Here is a 23257-nt window from a genome sequence, read left to right as displayed (position 1 = left end):
TACATGCCAGGGCTTGAGGGAAGGTCCTTCACCAACGGGCTGAAAGAACTCAACCTTTCTTGAGGTGGAGAAGATTATGAGGGGACCAAATACAAGTGTTTAAAGACTTCAAAGGCATTGAGCAGTCTTCTTCAGTGTGAATTCCAGAGCACGCAAGTGGAAACTACTTGGAAGTGCATTTGAAACTGAGATGCTGCGTTACCCAGAAGGTGGAGAAAAGTATTGAGAAAAGCTCCCCAGCCATGTTATTGAAGCCGGTATCCTGGTTTCTTTCCGGATGAGATCTTGGGATCAATGAGCTACAGACAGGCTATATGGGCCCAATATCCTACTCTCATTTGTAACCTTTCTTGCGTGTTTTGGTCTTAACATGAAAAGACAGGTCAGTCACCTCTTTGACCCTCACGCAACCTCAAGGACCACAACAAACCTACCGTAACAACAAAACACAAAAGTGCAAGAGTCTTTAATTTATCTCTTCTGGGTAATATACCTCCAGCCTTAGTAAAACTGGGTTTGTATTGAGAGGGGCCTGGTAACCCTAATTTATGTCTCCAAGGACTGCATGTGGCCTGTGAGCTGCAGGCCGTCCACCATTACAGTAATATATATTGTTATACTCAATCATCTCTCAAAATTATTTACAAAATCAGCCTTGGAAATACGACTCCCATGGCCCTGCAGTCTCGGCGATGTTATGCTTTACTCTGGGCTGCAGGCTGTTGTGCGTCTGCCAGTGCTGGTTGCTGAATATTTCATGCTCGTTACCGTATTCTGAGTAAATCTGCACTGACAGACACAGGGAGTTAAAATAATATGGAAAATGTTTGCTTTTCTATTTCATTAGTTCAATTTACAAGAGCCTGCAGCTCATAAAAGCTGCAATGGGTGTCTTACCTTTATTTTTCCCAAAGACTATCTAATATTGTACTCTTTACACAGAAAACTAATTACTAATTTAGTTCACACTTTTAGCCAAAGCAAATTATATTTGTACAGCTGGCTATTTTACTGGAACGATTTAGGCAAATTACCTTGTTCAAGGGTACAATTGCAATAGCAATGTCTCACCTGGGATTTGAACCCACAGCCTTACAAGTTAGCTCTCCAGAACCAATGCTCCCCATACTATTCTCGACAATGATTCTCTCCAATTCTTCCACACAAAGGAACTGGAGGGGTTAAGATGTCTTCACTTGGTAAACTCACTGCCCTGGTATGGGGCAGACCAACACAGGAAAAAGGGGATTTCCACAGATACCACCACCACCCTTGTAAGCTCCACCCTTCAACACAGAAAAAGTGGCGCACTCCACTCACACACGTGACACACAGTGTAACACGTTGCAGGCAGACCAGACCTAGAAGTCCACACATTCCTCCTATTAATTATGGGATTAAGTGTAATTTTTCAGCTAACATTAGCCGATCCAAATTTGGCTCAGAGGGAAACTGACAACATGCCAGGATTGTTTGGGGGGTGAAAACAATGTAAATATGAATGCAGGAAACCAAAAAAGGGTCAGGTGAGAAACAGCTCTCGAGAAAAAAAATTTAGAAGAAGGGAATTTTCAAGAAACCAAAAGAACGTACAGTAACATACAGGAATGAATAGTCAAGACAATGAGCAAAGGGATATTGGGGCCCATTTTTAACAGCAGAGAACAAATTCGTAAAAAGAAATCGTTGTTAAATTGCAGAAATGCATCACCTATCCCCTCTTTGGAGATATCAGGTCTGTACTGCACCAGAGATTCCTGCTGAAATGTGTGAAAATCTGAACAAAAAGTGATACAGCTGTAACAGTAGGCAGGAAGTAAGAATTTTTACACCCGAGATTATAAGGCTGCCATTATGAATAACTTTAACATAACTCCCTTAACAGGAGTTACAGCCTCGGTTTTCCAAAACATTCCACTGGCATCTTCTGAAACACGGCATAAACATATAGCACAGGTATCAATGTCACACAAATATGATTTTCCAGAGCTCCACTGTGACCTACTGTGATTTGCAGACAGAGTCCACAGTCATCTGAAACACGCCCTGCTTGGTTCTTCCAAAAGCAGTTGTTATTGAACATGGAGTTCTCCAGATTCCCTGCATCTGTATTGTATTTGATTCAAGAGAGTGTGCAGTTCTTGGAAATTGCTGTGTATCTACCTCCCCAAATTAAACATGGGACTTTCAAAACATGCCAGCAATCTTCCTGTGTTACGAGGTGTGCCTTCAGTCTTGTTTGCACAGCAGGCCAGATGGTTAAAACAACTCCAAAAGCTAAATGCTGTGCTCTTTTCTACCTTACACTGGGTTTTTTTTCTGGCCCCTCTCTGCACCTCATTTGCTGGAAATGAGAGCTCCTAGCAGGCACCTGGTGACAAAGCCCTCAACAAAAACACCTCTGTGGTTTATTTGCCAGTATATATCATTCTTTCTGCAAGATGTTCGCTCCCTTGAGACTACGCTGGGCAGGCTGGCGGAAACCACACAATTCGGCAGCCAGAATCCTGACCAGGTCTAGTGCTAATGATCACATCACTCCTATCCTGGAGTCTCTGCACTGGCTTCCTGTCAGGTTTTGTGTCGACTTCAAAATCCTCATGCTCACCTATAAGGCTCTGCACGGCATTGTCCTGCTTCCCACCTAGCAGTCTTCACTCTTCTAATTCTGGTCTCCTGTCTGCTCCCCCAGCCTGTTTACACTCTGTGTGTGACAGGGCTTTCTCCTACTGCACCCCAGAGCTCTGGAACTCGATCCCTCAAGATATCAGAGAGGCACCTTCCCTGAGCTCTTTCAAATACAGACTCCAAACCTTTTTTTAAAAAAGACCTTTTATTGAACTGGTTCTCTGTGCCCCTTTGCTTTTGCTACCGTTTACCATACCCCCTTCTACCATCTCCTCTCAATGTGTATTTTTTTTGTCATTCTCTAAAGTGCTGTGAGAAGCCACTTTTAAAGGCGCTATATAAAAATAAAGTTCATTATTATATAAACCACACAATGAGTGGCCGATGGCTCCCCCTGTCGTGCCAGTTGACTTCTGCCAACTGCTCCCACTTCAGCGAAGCAGCGCTAAGTGGCACAGTCCCGCAAGTAAGCCTCTCTCAGTTTCTCTGCCTGGGGTTCTGCACTGCCCCCTCTCAGCCCCTCCAAACCCAGCGGTGCGCTCCACACTCCCACAACTCTTTGGGCAAAGCTCTGCCTCCTGTCCTGCAGCCTCACGGATAAGCACATACTTCCAGAGTCCCCCTTAGGACCCGCACTCTCCAGTCCAAGAAGAGCTGGACGAAACATCCCAGCTGGGAAAGAGCAGGGACTGCAGTGTCTTTCCGATTGGAATGTCACTGGTGTACGGTAGCAAAGGGCTGTACAGTTTCCGCACACGATAACGGAGAGCTACTGCACCCTGAGGGAACAGGCAGACAACATGAAAGTGACACCCCTGAAAAGACTGACTTACATCTATCAGGGCAAGCCAATTCCAGTTTTCTTCTCCTCCTGCAAGCTAAAGGAGACATTTATATCGCCTATTTTCCTGCTGTCATTTCTAATTTCAGATCAGCCCCTTTAGCCTCTTAATAGTTTTTACGCACGATTTTCAGCTTAAGCCGTAATTTGGCGAGACAGGTGAGGCCTCTCCCCTGGAGAGGATGGAGGAGGGGGGAATGCCTGTACCCCTTCCCACCCGCACCCATGAGCGAAGGGGGGGCTTCATCGCAAAGCTCCCTTCTCGTTCCTCCCGCGGGTGAGACGTCTTTTCAATCCCTGGTACTGCTCGGGTTGATCTACCAGCAATGTATCGTTTGTAAACGACACTGGAAGCCTTTGTCTGGCGAAGCATGCAAACAAAGGACAAAACAAGATGCACTAATCTATTCATCTAGTTTTATCTTTTGGTTTAATGTTGCCACTATCACTGACTATACCACATGTCCTAGTGGCAGCGGTGCTACTGGAACGTCCTCAGGATTAGCGGGTGTCTTAGAAGACCATGAAAAAGCACTTTCAGGCTCTGATGTGCTGGAAGACCAGATTACTGGACTGCCCACAGGCCCAACCTCAAGTACCTCCAGTACCTCCAGCTTAGCATCTTGCTCACACACTCCAGTATAATTCCTGCTGATCCCCACTTCACTCCATCTGACTGGCTGCCCAAGCACAGCGGCAAACATCCAAATTACGTCTGAGAGCTGGGACACTACTGCAGCTGTCACTTGTCCTGCTAGCTCTGGATCAGTTCCAACGTTTGATGGAAATCAAGCAGTCACCTGAATCTTTCTCAAGAAAAAAATACACACAGATGAAATTAGGCCGATATGAAGATGGAAGACTTTCTTGCAATGTAGAAATCAAACAGTCTGGACAAACCAAACAGGAAAGGAGTGATACAAGTGTGCATCCTCTAACTGCTTAAAGCATGAAAAAAATATTTTGCTTTAATAATTGCATTTCGACATGTTACAAATGAGAGGAGGCCATATAGTCTGTCTCTTTCTCCGTGTTTGATATCTGAGGAACCTATTGGCCCAATAATCACTTCAAGGAATCTCCAGAAGGATCCCATAGGGTCAGGATCAATAACACAGCCTGGCAGTGCGTTCCAGACCCCAACCACTCTTTGCGTACCGACCCGTCTCTGGTTTTCTGTTCTAAATGCACCGGCAATTGAACTGCTGTTTGTCCTCATTTCATTGGCGAGTTTGTAGTCCTTTGGGTTGGCTGGGACAACGCCTTTTGGGATTTGGAACGCTCGAGTCCAATCCCCATTTTTATGCGTGCTGGTTACAGAAGACCGAGCTCTCAACGGCAGAGTAACAACGGAATGCACTTCACAGTGAAGACCAGCTCATGTTCTCCAGTGAAGAGAGGATTGAGACTTACTGATGCAAGGAGCGACCGGGGAGCGGCTTTGCTGGTAGCCCTTGGCACAGCGGTTGCAGGTGATGCCCGTCACCCCATCCTTGCACGGGCACTGACCCGTCGTCTGGTTGCAGGTCTTGCCGGCGGCGCCCACTGGGTGGCAGTCACAGGCTGCAAGGGAGAGACAGGAACAGAGGAAAGGCATCAGGTCCTTCTGCCTTGACAAGCAGACCAGTGGAGGGCAGTGCCGGATTTCCCCATGAGGCACTGTAGGCACAGTGCCCAGGGCCTACGGAATTTTTAGGGCCTACAAGGGAGGGAAACACTAGTGACTAATAAAAAACGAGCTGAAACAACAGGCTTGCGATCGACTCTAGGTGCTCCCAATCAATAATCACACGCTAGCTAGCGGCTGTTCTCGAAACTAGAAGTATCGAAGTGATGGTGGCTCGACTTGCTCCATCAATCACGTGGTTTAGCATGAGAATAGTTTAAAGTGCGTCATGTCAATCGACGTCATTCAACTGGCGTTTACCCCTCTTTCATTTCGGAGTGAAAGTGCCCGGGGCCTACGAACACCAAAATCCGGCCCTGGTGGAGAGGAGCATTTGCGCAGGAGGTGGATTGCTTTACTATACCCCATTTAAATTTGTTTGTGAACCATGGAAAACTAAGATCACTTTAATCTGCCCTGGAAGAAAAGAACTACCAAGTACTCAATTCCCTGCATGTCAAACATGTTATCTAAGTGATGATGATATGTTAACCATGTCATCTAAAACAGTGTCTACCTATCCATCTTTAATTGATTTGTCCAAGTCAGGGTCGAGGGGGAGCTGGGACCCAACTAAGCAAGCAATGTGTACAAGGCAGGACACACCCTGGGTGGGCACCAGTCCATTGCAGTGCACACAGACACAAGCTTAGACACACACTCACCAATTAACCCACCAGCAATGTCTCAGGACTGTGGGAGGAAACCCCAAGTGAATATGGGGAGAACATGCAAACTCCACACAGACAGCACCCCAGGAATTGAACTCAGGGCCTGAGTGTCACGATACAGCACTACAAACCACTGTGTCAATGTGCTGCCCCTTGTGTTTTATCATGTTTGAAAATACTCACATTTTAAATGCTGCACCTTCAATCCCTCAAGACATGTCCGAGAGGTCCTACAGTTAACATTAAACATCACCCTTTCTCTTTTGTAGCAGAGAAATACAAGCATGCTATGTCCTCAGATTACAAGCGTACGATGAAGACTCCATGCAAAGATGTAACTTTTATCAGCTGCAGACTCCTGTTACATTGTACTCGGTAAAACATATTTGATACTACTTTTGTTTAACATCTCTGTCAAAGCAGTTTTACTCAAAATAAGACAACCAGCTGATCAGAACATCTAGAAAATATTACTTTACATAGGAGTTTTCATCCTGCAATTCCCAAAATAGTCTTGTTTTAGTGTTCTTTTCATAGGAACACTAGCTGCAGCTGCTCCGTCATGTAATTATAATGTTACAGAAGAGGAAAATGACAGGAATGGAAAGCAAAATGTGTTGAATAATAATCAGCAAAGGAAAGACGGAGATCTCCTGAGTTGAGCACCATCCTCCTGGCTGTAATTATTCATCCTCATCTTCTTCATGTGATTATAAGGACAAAGGGAGCTCTGGCCCAATACATAACAACAGAGGACAGCGTCTATTCTTGGAGACTCCTGCTCACAATATGGGTACAAAAACGGGACTAAACATTCCAAACTTGAACAAAAGTAAAAGGGGTTAATTAAAAACAAAAGAACTGGGAGATTCTTCACATTTTTGTCCTTGTGTTCCTGTACTTTTACCACAGGGTCTTAATTTACCCTCAGCAAACAGGTTTTTTTTTCCTTTGCAATCCTTTCTCAAAAAGTCATGGCCTCTGGACTTCATTATTGCCAGTGTAGGTACAAGTAACACCTTTCGCTCTCCAAGGGTGCTGTGCTTGTCTGAATTAATAAGCAATGCCTGTGACATACACACATTTTCATTTCTTCCAATTAGTCTAATGGCCTGCTTGTAGCCAAGACCAACACACCCCATTCTGAAATTATAAAACACTCAGCCGGTAATAATGAGCATTGCGATATATCAGCAGTCCTATATCAGCTCAATCATCTCTTTATTAGCCTCTAGAAGAGAATACATGTCCCCTGCGTGCTTGCACTCATCCACGTGCTTAAACTCTTCATTCCCAACTTCCTAGTACAACCACTTTCAGATCACTATATTGTTATTTTCAAGGCTCTGGTGCATTGAAAACTGAGTCTGCCACAAGCTGCATAGCCTCAGCCACTGAAGGAAACAGCTTGGCTTCTTTCAAGAAACGACTGGATGAGATCCTCAGATCAATTAATTATTTACATCTATTGTTAATTAATTAAACTACCAAATGGGCTAGATGACTTCCTCTCGTTTGCAATTGTTCTTATGTTGTCTCTGGGACACTTTTAACAAGTTATTTAGGTCTTTTATGTAGAAGCACTGTATTTTATCTTTTTAATGTGGTATTTTTCAGCTAATTAGCTTTTTTCTTCTTTACTAAATGTCATAAAACTTTACCCAGTCCACTCTTCAGACTGGCGTACAAGTATTTCCTTTTCAAGAGTCTTAATCTCTCCCAACTGCCCCATTTACCTTTAACAGTTGGAAATATTTGAGAAATTGCATCGCATAGGTTTAAATGAGGAATTGTTTTATTTGGTTCATGTGCATGTTGTGGTCATTTCTGTGCTTGCAAAATAGAAAAGTCACCAAGGGCAGGGATCTCACAACACATGTCACAAATGATGGGTTAAGAGTTTGGATCTCCAACCGCTGTTACCTAATGACACATTTTCAGCACAATTTCACACAGCATGAGGTGCAAAACTGAACTGAAACAGACCACTGCCAACTGATTTATCTAGGAGGCATGCTTGGGCAATTAAAATGTAAAATCTAGCTGTAGACATTTCTTAAAATACATTCAGCCTGTAGCAGGATTTCTACAAAAATAACACAAATGGAACAGCAGTATGAGATTGCTAAGAGATAGGATCAAAACTGGCCCTATTTGTAAGTTATTGTTTTTTTGATCAGATCTGGATCTGAGCAGTTCCTTTCGATAAACAACATCTGGCTGAGAGAAGCAGCATAGTTTTTCTCCTTGGAAATTAATTTAGCAAATAATGATTCCGTTGCGTTCAAAATATCTCGAAAAACAAACAAAGCGAGCGGATTGCAGCAGCAGAGGTATAATTATTATTCCTAGTGAAAACAGGCAAAATTATACTGTCGGGAAAACCCTAGAACCGTGCGCTAAGAAACATGTTGTGGAATACGCGTCTGCCAATTCAAAGGTTTCCTCGGCTCCATTTCCGATGGCCTTAAACACCTGTTAAAGGCACCGAACCGCGGAATGAGGCGGAAGTCTCGCAAGCCTGCACCTGTGCTCTTTCACTTTCTGTAACCTCTGTTGTTTGATGCTGGTTTCACTAAATCTCCCCTGCGTTCCTGCAGCCCAACGAGAATCTTTGAGGTCTACTTGTACGTCTGTTCCCCTTCCCCGTGGGGATCGCCGGTCCCTCAGGCGCCCGTAATTGGGCACAGTGTGGGGTCAAAGTTCATCTTGTCAAGATGGCCATGACTGCTCCATCTCTTACCCAGCCTCATAAGGCTTTCCCTGCTGTGGCTGACTAATTCCAGTGGCCAGGTGCTGAGGGAGCCTATCTGAGAATGCTCGGCATTCCTCCTCTTTTCCCTTCACGCCTGCAGATATGGTAACAAATTGCAGCTGATTTGGCTCCGAAACTCTCCGTCTGAAGTTGCTGCTTTGTTGTTCAACAACAGGCGAAGGAGGGCTTGAAACCCACTTTGTCACAGCTCACACTTTCAGACAGGCCAGTTTTAAGAACTGTTTACTAAACTGGAGGAAATTAGCAGGTACTGTAGGCACTGTTTGTGAAATGTAACCTTTTTGTTTTGGAAGTTGCTCCTGATTTTCTTTTAACTCGTTCTCGCACAGACTCTCCCACCACCCCCGTTAGACACATAATTCCCCTAATCAGCTCTTCACTGACAGAAAGAGAAGCCAGGAAACCAAACAATCCCATCGGTCTGGCTTAAATAAACTCACACGTTTTCCGAGATTAATTGTGTTCAGTGATGCTGCAGAAAAGTACGGTCTGGTTTCAAAGTCTGCTCAAGGCCAAACTGTCTCCAACCAGTCCAGAAAAAAATCCAAAACAGAAGTCTGTGTCAAGATGATGTAACTCTTTTACATTTCTTGATTAAAGACAAGATTACCACCAGACTTTTCGTTCCCCTCAACAAGATTTCATTAAGAACTGCTCCATTCACATGAGTTTCCTCTAACAAAGGTTTAAAAATATTATGGCCCAAATTCACAAATCAAACATGTATTTCTATCCAAAAAATGAAAGCTGCTTATTGACTCACACTGTTTCAACAGCAAGCCAGGTTTGTGGGTTTTGATATTTGAGGTTCAGACTTAGCATTGGGAGTTTCCACCTCAATTACAATGTCTTTTGCCAAAATCAGCCTTCAAGGACTTTGTTAATGCTGAAGACATTTCAAGGTCAGGGACTGCTAAGGTATCCTGACTGACCAATGGCAGTCGTCAACACTGTTCTCCATAAATCACTACTCCACTGACACAGCAGATGAGCTCTCTCACCAGAAGATGTGTGTTGGGTTTAAGGATCAATTGAGACAAACAGTGGCGCTTCTGAGAAAAGGGTGGCAATTTTACACCTTTGTCAGAAAGGTGGAAGGCAATATTATTGCATGTATGTAACATGTGTAACAATGTACTATTTCACTAAATCTCACTGGACACAAAGCCATCCTACTGTAATGATACACCACAACAGTACAGTGTCTGCTTTGTATATAAGGGTATTCAGAACAGTTTAAACTCTGAAACACTGCAGACAACACGGATCACAGAAATACTGAATGGAAATGTTGCAGCTTCTGTTCTGTTTCTTCTATTTATTATCAGAACATTCTTGACATAAATGTGCCTAGCCTCAAAATCAACCCTCTCCCCACATTTTCACTTTCAGAGTACTGTTAAATTCTTTTGATGCTACTGCCACTGTGCCATGATTGGGGGAAAAAAGACTGAAGATCATTTGGTCCTTTGGGTAACACTGTTTTGTCATAAGAATTGTTGCATGTAGGTAACAATCCATCTTGGTTTAGAGTATTCTCTGTTCTTCTCTGCTGAAATAAAATTCCATAAAAGTACAACGACCCTGTTCAGTGACAGAAGTCAATATAATTGAATATTACATGTACACTATTATCTCATTGAGCGGTACAGACTCCACAGCACCGAAAACTAAAATAAAATCAAGGCTAGTTAAAGAAGCAGTTGTATTTAAACTGATTTAGCAGAATTCCAAGAATGATCTGGCTGACAGAGTAATATAATATTGTCCTTTCACTCAGAGGATCTGACACAGACATAAACACAGAGTCGGACTATTTTATGTGCTGCCATCAAATCCTAAAATGGAATTACAGCATTAAAAACTTCCTGTCATTTGATATTTATCATAAATCCTTCTTCCTTACCTACGGAACCTGTCCAGGCTCGTGTTTTAGTTTGAGAGAGGTCCTGTTCTATTGTTTCTGTGCAAATACTGGGCTCCACCCGAACAAAAAATATGTACTTCACAATGGTATAAGCCTGTTTTAATAATATCAGATATGTGTGTATATGTCTCTCTCCTTCTCTGTAAATGCACACAGTATGTTAGAATACCCATCTTAAAGAATTGCCCTTACATCATTATGCATGAAATAAGACTATATTATTAATTGGATTTATAAATGCTTTTTAATATACAAAAGCAGGTGAAAATGCTGTATAATTGTTTTACCATACAGGATTGGCATTTGACTGCAATTAAAGATTTCCTCCACATGAAAGGCACAACACTCAATCACCGGCATTAAACTAGCAGTTAGGAATAAGGCGCTGGAATTCAGATCATTCCCTTTGAAGTTTTATTTTATTTCTGAAACCTGGTGCATTCAGCAGTCCACTTTCCTATTGGTAGAGTTAGAGGCTGGAGAAGAGTAACAATCCAGCTCACTCTGTGTCCCCCTCACGCAAAATTGATCAGAATACCTGACCAGTCCGTGTTGAGCTCGGCTTACATATCTTCAATCATTTACGTCATAAATTATTCATGTTGGCAGACCCATTTATTTTAAATCTAACTTAAAATGAAAAATTCTCTTATTTCTGTGGGAGTGTCTTCCACCTCCTGTATCTATTTTCTAACTGCTTCATCCCGTTCAGGGCTGCGGGGGAGACGGACCCTATCCCAGCAAGCAATTGGCCCAAGGCAGGGTACACCCCGGACAGGACGCCAGTCCATAGCGGCACACACAGACACAAACACCGTCATGCACACTCACACCAGGACCAGTTCTCCCAGAAGCCCATTTACCTACATGGGGAGAACACACAAACAAACTCCATGCAGATTACACCCTAGGTCCAGAATTGAACTAGCCATATCACCGTACCGCCCCTGTCTGAAATTTCTTGGCATAGAAAATTCATTAGTCATCCCCAGTGGACTGGATAATGGTGCACCAACCATTCTACGTCATCCCAGGCTTCATCCATTCTATCAACACCAAACGTCCTGCATCTGTGTGTTGATTTTCAACTAACTTTTTCAATGACCTGCAAGTGTGGCAACTTAGACCTTTAAAAATGTGCCTATTCTGACATTTTCCAGGCTTCTCGGCGGCAGTACCTTAATTTCACGTGCCTAACAAACCAAAACGTCAGAGACAACATAATAAATGCGCTCACAGAAGCCATAGAGCACCTACAGTACAAGACCTCACTTCCCACACTGAGGTGCTGCCAATGAAAAATTTTCCCCTCAAACTATTGGTAAGGAAACATGGAGATTTAACAAAACATTTAACATGGATGGATTAAAAAAGAGCAGCACTGGTTTCCTCCCAAAGACATACTGAACTGGTAGGTTAATTGGCTTCTAGGAAAATCAGCCCTGATGAGCCCCTGTGAGAGTGTGTGTGGATAAAAGTATCCATAGACGGTCATAGTGAGCCAGAGCTTAGCCTGGCTGGACAGAGAGCAAGACAGGGCTGCTACACCCTGGCTGGGATGCCAGTCCATCGTAGGACACACACAGAGGGGCAATTTGAAGACGCCAGTTAACCTGGATGGCATGTATTTCGACGGTGGAAGGAAACCAGAGCACCTAGAGAAAATCCGTGTGGAGAATTGAATTCAGGAGTCAAAAGCTAACTGGCAAGCCACCATGCTACCCCCAGAAGTTTATGTAAACGATATAATGACTTACTTCACTGGATTGTTACCATTGTACCAATACCCTAATGGTGACTGCTAGTTTCCATCACATTCACTTCCGTACGAAAAACATGAGCCCTGGGTTCTCCTAAATAACCCATCACAGCAGTCACTGAAAAGATTCCGTCTTCTCTGAGGGACAGGAACCAAATGGGACAGCTTCATATATTTACAGGTCAATGCACGAAGTCAAAGAAGGCGGAGAGCGGAAAGCATCATGGGGTCTGGAACAAGCTACCTAGTTTTAGAAGCAGATACCCTGGCGCCTTTCAAGAAACAGCTGGATAAGACCCTTGGATTAATTAGCTACTATCTACCAAACGGGCTAGATTGGCAAAATTAAAACCTTTACATTCTTACGTTCTTGAGAGATTACGGTGGCGACTCTTGCACAGTCCTTTCTTCAGTTTTTAGCCAACAGCTATATCACCCTGCAACTAACAGCTGGCAACCCACTGAAGCTCAGCTGGATGGCAGACCTGGGAAATACTAAGGTTGCTGCTGGGAGTGGTGTTAATGGGGCCAGTAGGGGGCGCTCACCCCACAGTCCCTGTGGGTCCTAATGCCTCAGTATAGTGACAGGGACACTATACTGTAAACAGGCACCGTCCTTCGGATGAGACATAATTCTGAGGTCCTCTCTCTCCATGGTCATTAAAAATCCCAGTGTGGTTCTCGAAAAGAGTAGGGGTGTAACCCTGGCGCCCTGTTCAAATTTCCCATTGGCCTTTACCAGTCATGGACTCCTAATAATCCCCATCTCTGAATTGGCTTCATTACTCTGCTCTCCTCCCCACTGATAACTGGTGTGTGGCACTATGGCTGCCGTTGCATCATCCAGGTGGGGCTGCACATTGGTGGTGGTGGAGGGGAGTCCCCATTACCTGTAAAGCGCTTTGAGTGGAGTGTCCAGAAAAGCACTATATAAGTGTAAGGAAATTATTAATTTTATTCAGTTCATGTGAGGAAACGCTTCTGAGACGTAAACAGGTACTCTGAGAGAGACACAGAGTCGCAGGGGCTTTTCTCACCAAATTACTTCACAAAAACCTGGAGCCCTACCATGCTTGGCTGGGCTTCCCAACATGCGTTTTCCAATTTTTTACACAGTGGTGAAAGCCAGCATGATTTATAATATAGGAGGTTAAAAAAACCTACTGGCAAAGCCCGTCTGTTTTTCCACGCTCACAATCTCTCGGCACAAAGAGGGTAGCCGTTCTTTCTTAGTTCCTAGAATTGAGGCAAGAAACCCTCAGAGACAAACGTTTCTCATCTCCCACCTATTCTCCCGCCTATCCCTTCAACTCAGATCTGAGAACATGTCTTTGGTCTTCCCCACTTTCATCCTGCCAGAAGCCTGGATAGTCCTGGCCAATTTGTTGAAAGGAGCATCTGATAAGACCGAGCTTCAGTCAATATGGGCTCATTTCAACAAATCCAAAGGGTAACACTGATGCTTGCCGTAAAACTGGCTGGTAGGGTAGGTGCTACTTAGTCTGGGCTCTCTCAGCTATCAGTGCAACAGCGACTCATAAGAAGATCATAAGAAATTACACAAACGCAAGAAGGCCATTTGGCCCTTTCAGGAGTTAATTGATTCAAGGCTCTCATCCAGCTGTTTCTTCAAAGAGAACAGGGTATTGGCTTCAACAACATGGCTGGGTAGCTTGTTCCAAACTCCCGCGACAGCTCTGCATTGCTGTCAATAGCAGTTTTACTGTAGGTGTTAATATTACAGCTTTCTGTGCCCTTCATTGAACCAATAAGCAATGTGAAGAGGGGATTGAGGAGCTCATGCTATCAGGAGAGAACTTCTCTTATTGATAAGAACTATGTAGAGAGAACTATTATGTTTAGTGTGGATTTCTACCCGATTTGTACTGCATCCATGAGGAGGGAGATGGTATACTCTATGTATGATCAGCTGAATATACAGTCTGTCAAAGTATTATGTATCATTATCTTATGTGGGTCAAGATAAGATATGGTTAGCCGCACAGATCACGAAATTAACACAACTCAATCAAGATAATCATTTTAGTTATGTTCCATAAGTGCTCCTGGTGAGGCTATTGAGTGTTACTGATTTTAATCAACCGGAGCCGGCACAAAAGTGGCGTTTCCTTCTTCAATTATACTTCTGTGTACCTTTCCACTAGCTCATACAATAAAAGCCTGGATCCTTTCTGGTGACATAGCACTTGCAGTACAGCTACATTCAAGACGCAGGGTACACCGAATGATTAAACAATGAAACTTGGCAATTTGGGCATCTTAATCAGTAGTGATTAGTTGATCAGTTCTTGTATGCAGCGGTCAAGAACCAACAGTTTTTGATTATGGAACTATTTGCATGGCCCCTAAGCAAAGACAGTTTTACAGACCACTAGAGCTCCGCAGTGCTGAGCGTCACTCAGGGCTCCTATCCAACAGGAAACACGCTGTAGCTGTTTTAAAAGCCCACAGCGCACTCCTATCGCAATGTTTTATTTGTCCCGCTCAAAGAATAGCAGGACAGCAGCCCTATCGTGTTTTATACCACCTCCCTGACACCGTGACTGTTTGAAGTTTTATGGGGCGGGCTCCACTCCGTTAAAAAGCACTTAAAAGTGGCTTTGAATGTTAATGGCTTTTCAAGCCTGCCTCGCTGCAGATGGGGTAGGCGTCGCTCCAGAGAGCCATCTTTCAAATCCAGTTGCCATTACAGTCAGGAACAAAAATAATAGTTAGATAATTATTGTTGTTGGTAACAGTGATGATACGGGGGGTGGGGGTGGGGGGGGGGGGGGGGAAGCACCGAAGAACCACGTTAAAATATCTCAGCTTGACGGATTTAAGCTCCAGACGCACACTGGTTAAATACATGCATGTGTGTTGCCACAAGGATGTTTGCAGAGTCTAGATTTACAAGAAGCATCTTGTGTGGGTATAAGCGTTCTTGCTCTCTTGCTGGCTGAGGTCCTGTAGGCTGTTTTGTATGGTATCCCACACAGGACAGCAGTGGTGAGGGATGGAAATTGTGGCCAATTCAGTAATTAACTAGTGTAATGAGATAATTAAGAACACTGTTGCCCTGGAGGAGCAGGTCATGGTTATCCTTGCTTTAGAACAGGTGTGGTTCAATACGCAGGCAAATGAAAAAGGTTTTACAAAGAAAGCACCCTTCCAATCACCAGGAAACCATCCAAAGCACTGAGTCTAAGGAACAGAAGGAACACCAAGCATACTAACTGTCAAGATACTGCAATCTAGATGTTTTGAGCTAACTTGAGACTTTATCCTGTGCAGGTAGACCGCAATACATTTTTTTTTTAAATCAAGCAATGACATGCATTTCAAAATGTGCTTTTAGTTCAAATGTAGGACAAGTGCGTGTGTAACAGGTCTCAGGTTAGGCACATGCACAAGCACTGCCTTATTAAGCCAGAAAACTATTTCTTAAAACTTTTGTCCAAAAGAAAAGGCCTTTGTACCACCTAGAAGTCCAGATAGTTGATGAGGACCCCTGAGGCGTGCTTGGGGTTGTTAAAAAGTAAAAATGTTAACAGGCCCGTGACTGGGCCCAGATGTAACGTCAAGGAGCCTAGAGCCCAGAAATAGCTCAGGCTTTGTCAAGACTTTTTGACCAATAAAGTAAACAAACACTCAAGGGATTCACCTTTATAATCCCAGAAATCGTATTAACGGTGCATTCCCGTAAAAAGAACAGCAAGTTAAAAAAAAAACTAGGTTCGAGCGGGCGGAGGGGGCAATATACAGGAGAAAGGCGAGGCTTATTTCTGAAAAATAAAGTCAAGTCTCATTCCTGGTTCTCATCGGGTTGTTTGTCTCTCTCACTGGATAAAAATCCCCCTGGCCTGATATTTCATCTCTCTGTTTACACTCAGAGCCGCGCGGTGTTTTAAAACAGTTGACATGTGTTTTGTTTTAAAAGAAAATCCTAAGTCCCGAAACATACAATGTTATTTGAGTGACTTCAGGTGCCCAGTTGTTTCAGACCTGTGTTTATTAGACTAGCCTTTCAAAGTCACCACACGCCGTAGAGCTGGTTATGAAGCCAGTATGTGCAAGCAGAGAATACTGAGCTCAGTTCATTATGATCAAGAAAAGCACTGGGGGAAAAGGAACAAAGCTACACGGATCTGAGTGCACACTGAACTGCTTTCTCAGCTCCTGTAAAGCCTTGCTACAGTACCTCCTGGACATTGTGAGATACTAGAAGAACAGTTCTGTTCCCCTGTCCTTGCTTGCTTCTCAGTCCCCTCTTATTTCTGCAGATAAAACACGTCTGATGCGCGAGTGGTTCAGTTAGCACCTTCCATCAGATTGAATGAAGTGTTAGAACATTTAAACATTCGACAGCAAGCGGTTATCCGAGAGCCAGGCATATCATCTCTGTTTTCATCTGAACCTTTCTGACTTCTTCCCTTCCTTGTGATCATTGGATGAATGAACCTTCTACTCAAACAAAGAAATGATCTGAAACGGTGTAAGTACGTAATAACGATGCCTGACACAATAAAATATACAAAAAGGAAGTCCTGGAGCCAAGGTGTAGACACCATAACCCATTTATTGTGATAACTTTGTAATTATAAAGGGTTATCCATTGTAATGTCTCGGCAGTGTTGTCTTCACAACTACTTGTCTAATATGTTTTAAATGGACTATTTCTACAAACAAAAATGAGAAAATACAGTAAGTGCTGTGACCTGTATGGCTGCAGCTTGGTGTAATTCAATCTGTACCCTGTGACTTTACAAATCTTTCGGGCAGTGCTGATGTTTTCATTGGGCTTTCCTATGCTTCGTCGTGGATACCCAGTTATGGCCGCGTTGCTAAGATACCCCCCCTTGTGAAGTATTACAGTGCTGTATCAACAATGCGGCGCTATTTCAACTGGCCAGCTTGCTGGCTAAGCAACTCGAGTGTTCTTGGAGCGCCGGGGTGTTGTCATAGCTTTGAAGTACCTGCGGCAGATGCGAGCACCAAATTGAAACCAGACAGGGGTCAACCACTTAACCCATCTATCAACGTCCCGCCTGTCTAAAAATGCCTTTAGAATGCCTCCAAAGGATGGCTGCTCCAACATCACCGTTCCTCCTCCGGAGGTCTGATTCAAAGGGAGGGGGAAGAAAAGCAGATTTCCGACCTCAGCGCTTCAGGAAGCACCTGGCTTTTATTGGCTCTACTCGATTTCAGACGTGACATTGACCCAACGGTTTCCGAGCGTACGGAACGTAAAAAAAATGTCATGGACCAGAGGTAGACGGCTTATGCCAAGGAACCTGAATCAGCCAATCAGCCCCTCCTTTGCTTCTGGTGACGTTCGAGGCATTATGAAATGCACAGAAAACTGACTAAGTGTGGCCTTTTCCTTGCAAAGACCTAAGCTTTGAATTAAGGCCATTTTAAAGGTGACCTGATCAGGCATTGTCCCACCTGGATCTCGCTGGGTAAAAGTGCACCTAACGAGCTGTCACGTGATTGGCAAGCTGCAATGCCTCACCTGCACAAGCTGCATTGCTGGTCAGGGGGCTTAAAACAAATTGACAACTTTTTGTGACGGTACATAAGCTAGAACTATAGTCCTCTCATTCCAGAAAATGTGGCGTTTCTTTTTTCCATCAGTATGTAAGACTGTAACAGGAGAAATCATGGTGAAGCTCCTTGTCCAGGGGTGATGATGAAAGTGTTCCAAGTCCTAAAAAACCGACTGTTAAGAGCTTTGCTATCAAGGCAGCTTTTTAATTTTTTCTTCTCGAGGCTGGCAAAGCTGGCAGCCAATTTGAAACCGCTCAGCACCCCCCTCCCTGCCTGCCTGCCTTTCTTCCTGAGCTCAGAGGCAGTTGCTCCTTTCTTTCCCCAACAAACGGATCAAAGAGGAGAACAAGGAATCGATAGCAATCATCACCATCTCTTTCACACCGGCAGAGACGAGGCACAACAGCACCAAACGGTGTGATCTAGGGCGGAAAGGAACTGGGAACATGACAGGGAAAAAAAAAAAATCCTGTACAGGTTAAACATCAGATGTCGACATTTTTCACTTATCCACTGCCAAGTTAGTCAGACACTTGTGTGGTTTGGAATTAACCTATTCCGAGGACTCAGAGGCTTCAATGGATTAATTAAAACATTAATTTATAGATTTGACAGTAACTTAGATAAGATCTGTGGAGTAATAGAAAAGATTGCAGGCAGCATGGTGACACATTAGTAAATACTGATGGCTCATGGCACGAGGGCTCAGTTCCAGGGACGCTGTCTGCGCCGAGTTTGGATGTCGTTGGGTGTTTACATGAGAAAAGCCAGCCAAAGGCATTCTCGCCAAATCACTGGGATCTGGTATTAATGGATTTGGCATAACCAACTAGCTGTAGCGTCTGAGCCTTTTTGAAATGATGGTTTTTTCTAGCATTTGTTCGTATATTGTCTAGTTGTATTTCAGTGTTGTAGCTGAACCTGGAGTCCCTTGAAGGTCAAAGGCAGACGGTTTGTGGTTATAGAGTTATATAAATTAGTTATATTAAAAGGTACTGGCTTAACAGTTAACTCCAGGGAGGAAAATAACAGTAGATGGTTTTGTATTTAAAACTTAAATCTGTGTAGCACAGTGGCTCGGTGGTTAGCATAGCTGCCTTGCAGTCCTAGGCCCTGGATTCAATTCTTCGGGGGCTATCTGTGTCGAGTTTGTATACTCTCCCTGTGTCTGCATGGGCGTCTGCTGGGTTCTCCAGTTTCCTCCCGCCAGTCCAAAGACAAACTGGTAGGGGTCGTTGACGTCTGGGAAAACTGGCCCTGGTGAGAGTGTGTGCGAGTCCGTGCCCGCGTCTGCCCCTGGGCTGTGAAGTGAAGCTTCATCTCCTAAGGACGCTCAAGGTGGGAAACATGGTGCTCGTCACCGGAGCAGAGAAACCAACAGGGCTTCCGATTGCCCAGAAGTTTGATCCATTTCACATTTTCGCACCAACCACATGGCTACTGCAACTGGCAACACCAGCAACTGGCCATTTCCAGCATGTGACCTTCTTTGGAGGGGTTATAACACAGAGGGGTTAGAAGAAAGACAGTGTGAAATACCACGCTTTTGGCGACCGCATGGTCGGCATGGACAATGGTTTGCTCTGACACCGAGCGGCGCGTCTCTTACCCTTGCAGGCTTTCCTGTGGGTGATGGGCCGCGCCAGGTCGCGATAGAAGCCCTCCTTGCAGTAGTGGCAGTGCCGGCCGGCGGTGTTGTGCCGGCAGTTCATGCACACTCCTCCGCTCTTCCTCCCGGACAGCTTGTAGAGCTCCATGTTGAAGCGACAGCGGCGGGCGTGCAGGTTACAGTTACAGGCTGGAGGGAGGAGACAGAGGGCGTGGGGTCAGCCTAGGCCTGCCAAGTTCACTTCAAAGGTACTGCTTAAACTGTTAACTCCAGGGAGGAAAATAATTCTAAGACTCCCACTGCCTAGCAGATTGAGCCAGGTCAGGTTTTCCGAGTTGCAGTCAAATACCAAGTGCAGAATGTTCTATAACCCGTACCTATGTTTTGAATAAATTTGAATAAATTTAAGGACATAGAGACAGAAAATACAAATCAGATATACAGAGTCTTCTGCTGGTGTGCTTTCATTTAGGAACTCATTTAGGACAGATTTTAGGAGACGCTTCTTTACAGCAAGAGTTGTGGGTGTCTGGAACAGGTTGCCTGGTAAGGGTGAGGCCTGAACTCTAGGCTTCAAGGAAAAACTGACCCCTCTCGTTTGAATCTTTATCATATTCCCATTTCAGACAGGAAACCCGTCTATTCAAATTCATGCCACATGATTTCTGAACCCAGGCTTTACTGTATGTTTGTCTGAACCTGCGCCATATACAGAAAAAAAGCCATACAATTCTGAATGCCAGTTACCTACACTGAAATTGCAAAATAAAATTACAATAGGGAAAAGGGAATTGAAACTTAATGAAAACTCAGGGATGTTTCCTTTAAAAAGCTTTATGTCCATATTAAAATCTAGGCTACAAAAGTGCAACAGGGTTTGTTGCACTAGTGGGTTGCACCATTACATGTGCTTCATGCTGTAAAAGCTAAAAGGTTTTAAAGATCAAGATGTCACATGTCCAGCCAGTGCCTGAAATTTGCTCTTTTCTTTCCTTCTTGAAATAGAAATAGAGTTTCAGTTTCTCCTGGTGATCGGAGCAATAGTGTCTGTACGCACACAGGCCCATCAGTGTAATCCAGAGAAGATGTCACTTCTGTAAATCCTCTGTATTTACATTGTGCAAATGGAACTGCTGCAGGCGAGGCTGAGAGTTGGAGATGTTTAATTATAAGCTAACAGTACATTTCGAACGCCCTTGTGCATTACTGTGTTTTTCTTGGATGTTTAAGCCATTAATGGTGTGCAGTTGACGTGTGTGATTATTCGTTCCTTCATCTGTGAGTCTTAACGCAGGAGTGGATGAACAATAGCCAAACACCAATAGTCTTGTAATTATATTAACAAGTGCTGAAATACATAAACATTTGCCCGTACAGCACTGTTGATGTGAAGAGTAAGCCAGGCATGATTCTGCATCCAGGAGAGAAATATTTGGGTCTTTTGCAGACCCGTCAAGGCTAGCAACTGGAATAGGAAAGAAACAATGAACACTGTTTTTGATATCCTATCTAATCTGCACGATCATAAAAATGTTTCTGTTTATGATCGCTTAACTGAGAACTGATAATTGTGGTGATAACATGTGGTGACCGATTAGAACTTTCTTATCCTTTTCTGCTCCTACAAACTTTTTCTCCCAGTCTTTGAATTATTCAGGAATATTCATAGGTCAATTTGACATAGGTCTTTTACAGTTGCAGCGCAGTTACATTAGTCAAGCTGGCGGTTCTGTGAAATAATGACAATCTCACATTTTTGCACAAGGAAGTGAATGGGGGAGTCCTGTTTTAAAGCCTAAATGGCTAAAGATCACTCAGTAGAATAAAAACTGGGGTGAAAAAAGGAAACTCAACTGAAACAAGATTGTTGTGAATGATTTCTTACAGAACTTGTCTGCGCTCGCAGGTTCTGTAATCAATTACATGATTGATGGAATTAATTAATCACTTGCCCACGAATCTGGGGGGGGGGGGGGAGTTCAGGAGAATATCAAAGTCCGCAGGAATCCCAGTCTCCAGTACTGGACATTCCCACCAGTTCTCACAGGTGACCTGGTCCACAACACTACACGCCAATACAGAAGGCACAAAAAAAGATTAAAGTTACACGGTTACTGTACACAGAAGTTAAAAGACCATCTATAATGCTCAAGCAGTTTGGGACAAGGATATAATGTTCTTCAGTAGCACAACATATGTTACATACAACAGTCCATAGGTTTACATCAGATACTCATTATCCAAATAACTGAATTGCATAGGGCAGTTAATGAACTTCTCCATGTCAGCTATCAGTCTTTCCACAACCTTAGCAGCCTTAACTTTAATATTTTTTGCAAATATTTTTATTCTCGCCAAAACTAGAAAATTCCCCATCAGTTACCCCCCCCCCCAAAAAAAATTATCCTAAGATGCAGTATGATCCACCACCAAGTGATGTCTTTGTAGAAAACACCAGAGACCACAGCTGTTAAAATTACTTCATCCATATTCAGTCCAGCCCAGCTGCCAAGGCCCTAGACTGATTTGCAGGTAGACAAAGAATGCTGAAAATAAAAAAAATAAATAAAATAAAAACAACCTAACCTCATCAGACTGGAATGCTTGGATGGAGGTAAGGACTTCAAACTGTTTCCAGGTAAATGAGAATCAGACTCAAACATCAAAAGACTTGGAAATGGGCTAATAAACTAATTTGTCGTAGCAATGCTTGCCGCATATAAATAGCAACACAATAGTAACAGCAAAATCCATTTGGTCTCGGAAGCGTGAATCAGATTCATTTTCTTAGTCAAGAAGGCTTACGTTGCAGAGCACCTTCCGATGCAGCAAATATTCCGACAGCACTCTGCACAGCAGGCCAGCCATCGGAGAATCCAGTCAAGATGTCTCCCAGTCTAAGGGGCAGTTGTGTGGCCTTTCCACAGCTGTATCTTTCTCCTTGATGACAGGAAACTGGCAATTGGCTGTCTAATTGTCAGAGTAACCAGGTGGGATTTCGATAGGAAACCCAACGGCGCTATCCAGAGAAAAATTCCCGGCACTGTCATTCCAAATGTAAACATAATTTACGTTTTCTGAGCCGGCCCTGTTTTCTTTCCCCCCGTCTGTTTTTTTGGGAAAGCGTGGCGAAAGAAAAATCACTCACAGTCTGCGGCCAGGGTTGGGGGGGTCTAGAGAAATAGGTCTGTGTGCGCTCATAGACACTGTTCCAGAATTTTCTACAGATGTCACCTATGTCTACCCACGGATAAGGGCGGGGTGGAGTGAGATTGGAGCACTAGGAGGTCAAAGCCCAAGAAACACATTCCCAGACTATTTCAGAATTCCATCTGATTGTTATTATGGAGCCAATTTGTACGGAATTCTCAGCTTAATGAAAACTATTTGTTCTAATCCCCTCAGAGATGAGCTATTTTGTATTATGTAGGCTCGTGTTGGCTGCGAGTTGTAACATTTTGTTTTCTGTGGAAATTGTGATGATTAATACTGCGCCTTCCCTCATAAAGCAGGCGAATGACACAGGAATGTAAGGTCAAAGCAGCTGCAGCAGCGAGAAAAAGAAGTCACCGATTTAACAATAAGCTGAGGGCCGCTTTAGAAGAAAACACGTTTCCTGAAGAACAAGACCTTGAGGTCAAGATATTTACAGTAGTTGATAGTCTTCGGTAAACGTTTTAAAAGTCTGCTTTAAAAGAGCCAACTAGTCAAACCGAATAGTACTTTATAATAAACCCTTTAAAAAAAAACATTGAGTTTAAATTTAAGTTGCAGCTGTCAGTTCCACACGTCACCTTCTTTAAGTCTACCAAAAGTTCATCTCTTTGGCC

General features: G+C 43.7%; 1 protein-coding gene across 1 annotated transcript in view; it reads right to left on the bottom strand.

Annotated features, from left to right (window-relative positions):
- ntn2 (netrin 2) overlaps window positions 1–23257 on the bottom strand; it is a 54892-nt gene that overhangs the window by 10787 nt on the left and 20848 nt on the right. Inside the window, exons 2-3 of the mRNA XM_088936739.1 lie at window positions 19428–19616; window positions 4883–5032 (exon numbers count right to left, since the gene is read on the bottom strand). Coding sequence (XP_088792865.1) covers window positions 4883–5032; window positions 19428–19616 — 339 coding nt within the window. The remainder of the gene's footprint in view (window positions 1–4882; window positions 5033–19427; window positions 19617–23257) is intronic.

Source organism: Atractosteus spatula, chromosome 18 (genome assembly GCF_055471065.1).
Source record: "Atractosteus spatula isolate fAtrSpa1 chromosome 18, fAtrSpa1.hap1, whole genome shotgun sequence".
In the NCBI taxonomy this organism is placed as follows: domain Eukaryota; kingdom Metazoa; phylum Chordata; class Actinopteri; order Semionotiformes; family Lepisosteidae; genus Atractosteus; species Atractosteus spatula.
The sequence above is the reverse complement of the archived record's forward strand: the minus strand, read 5'-3'. Positions and strand labels throughout refer to the sequence as shown.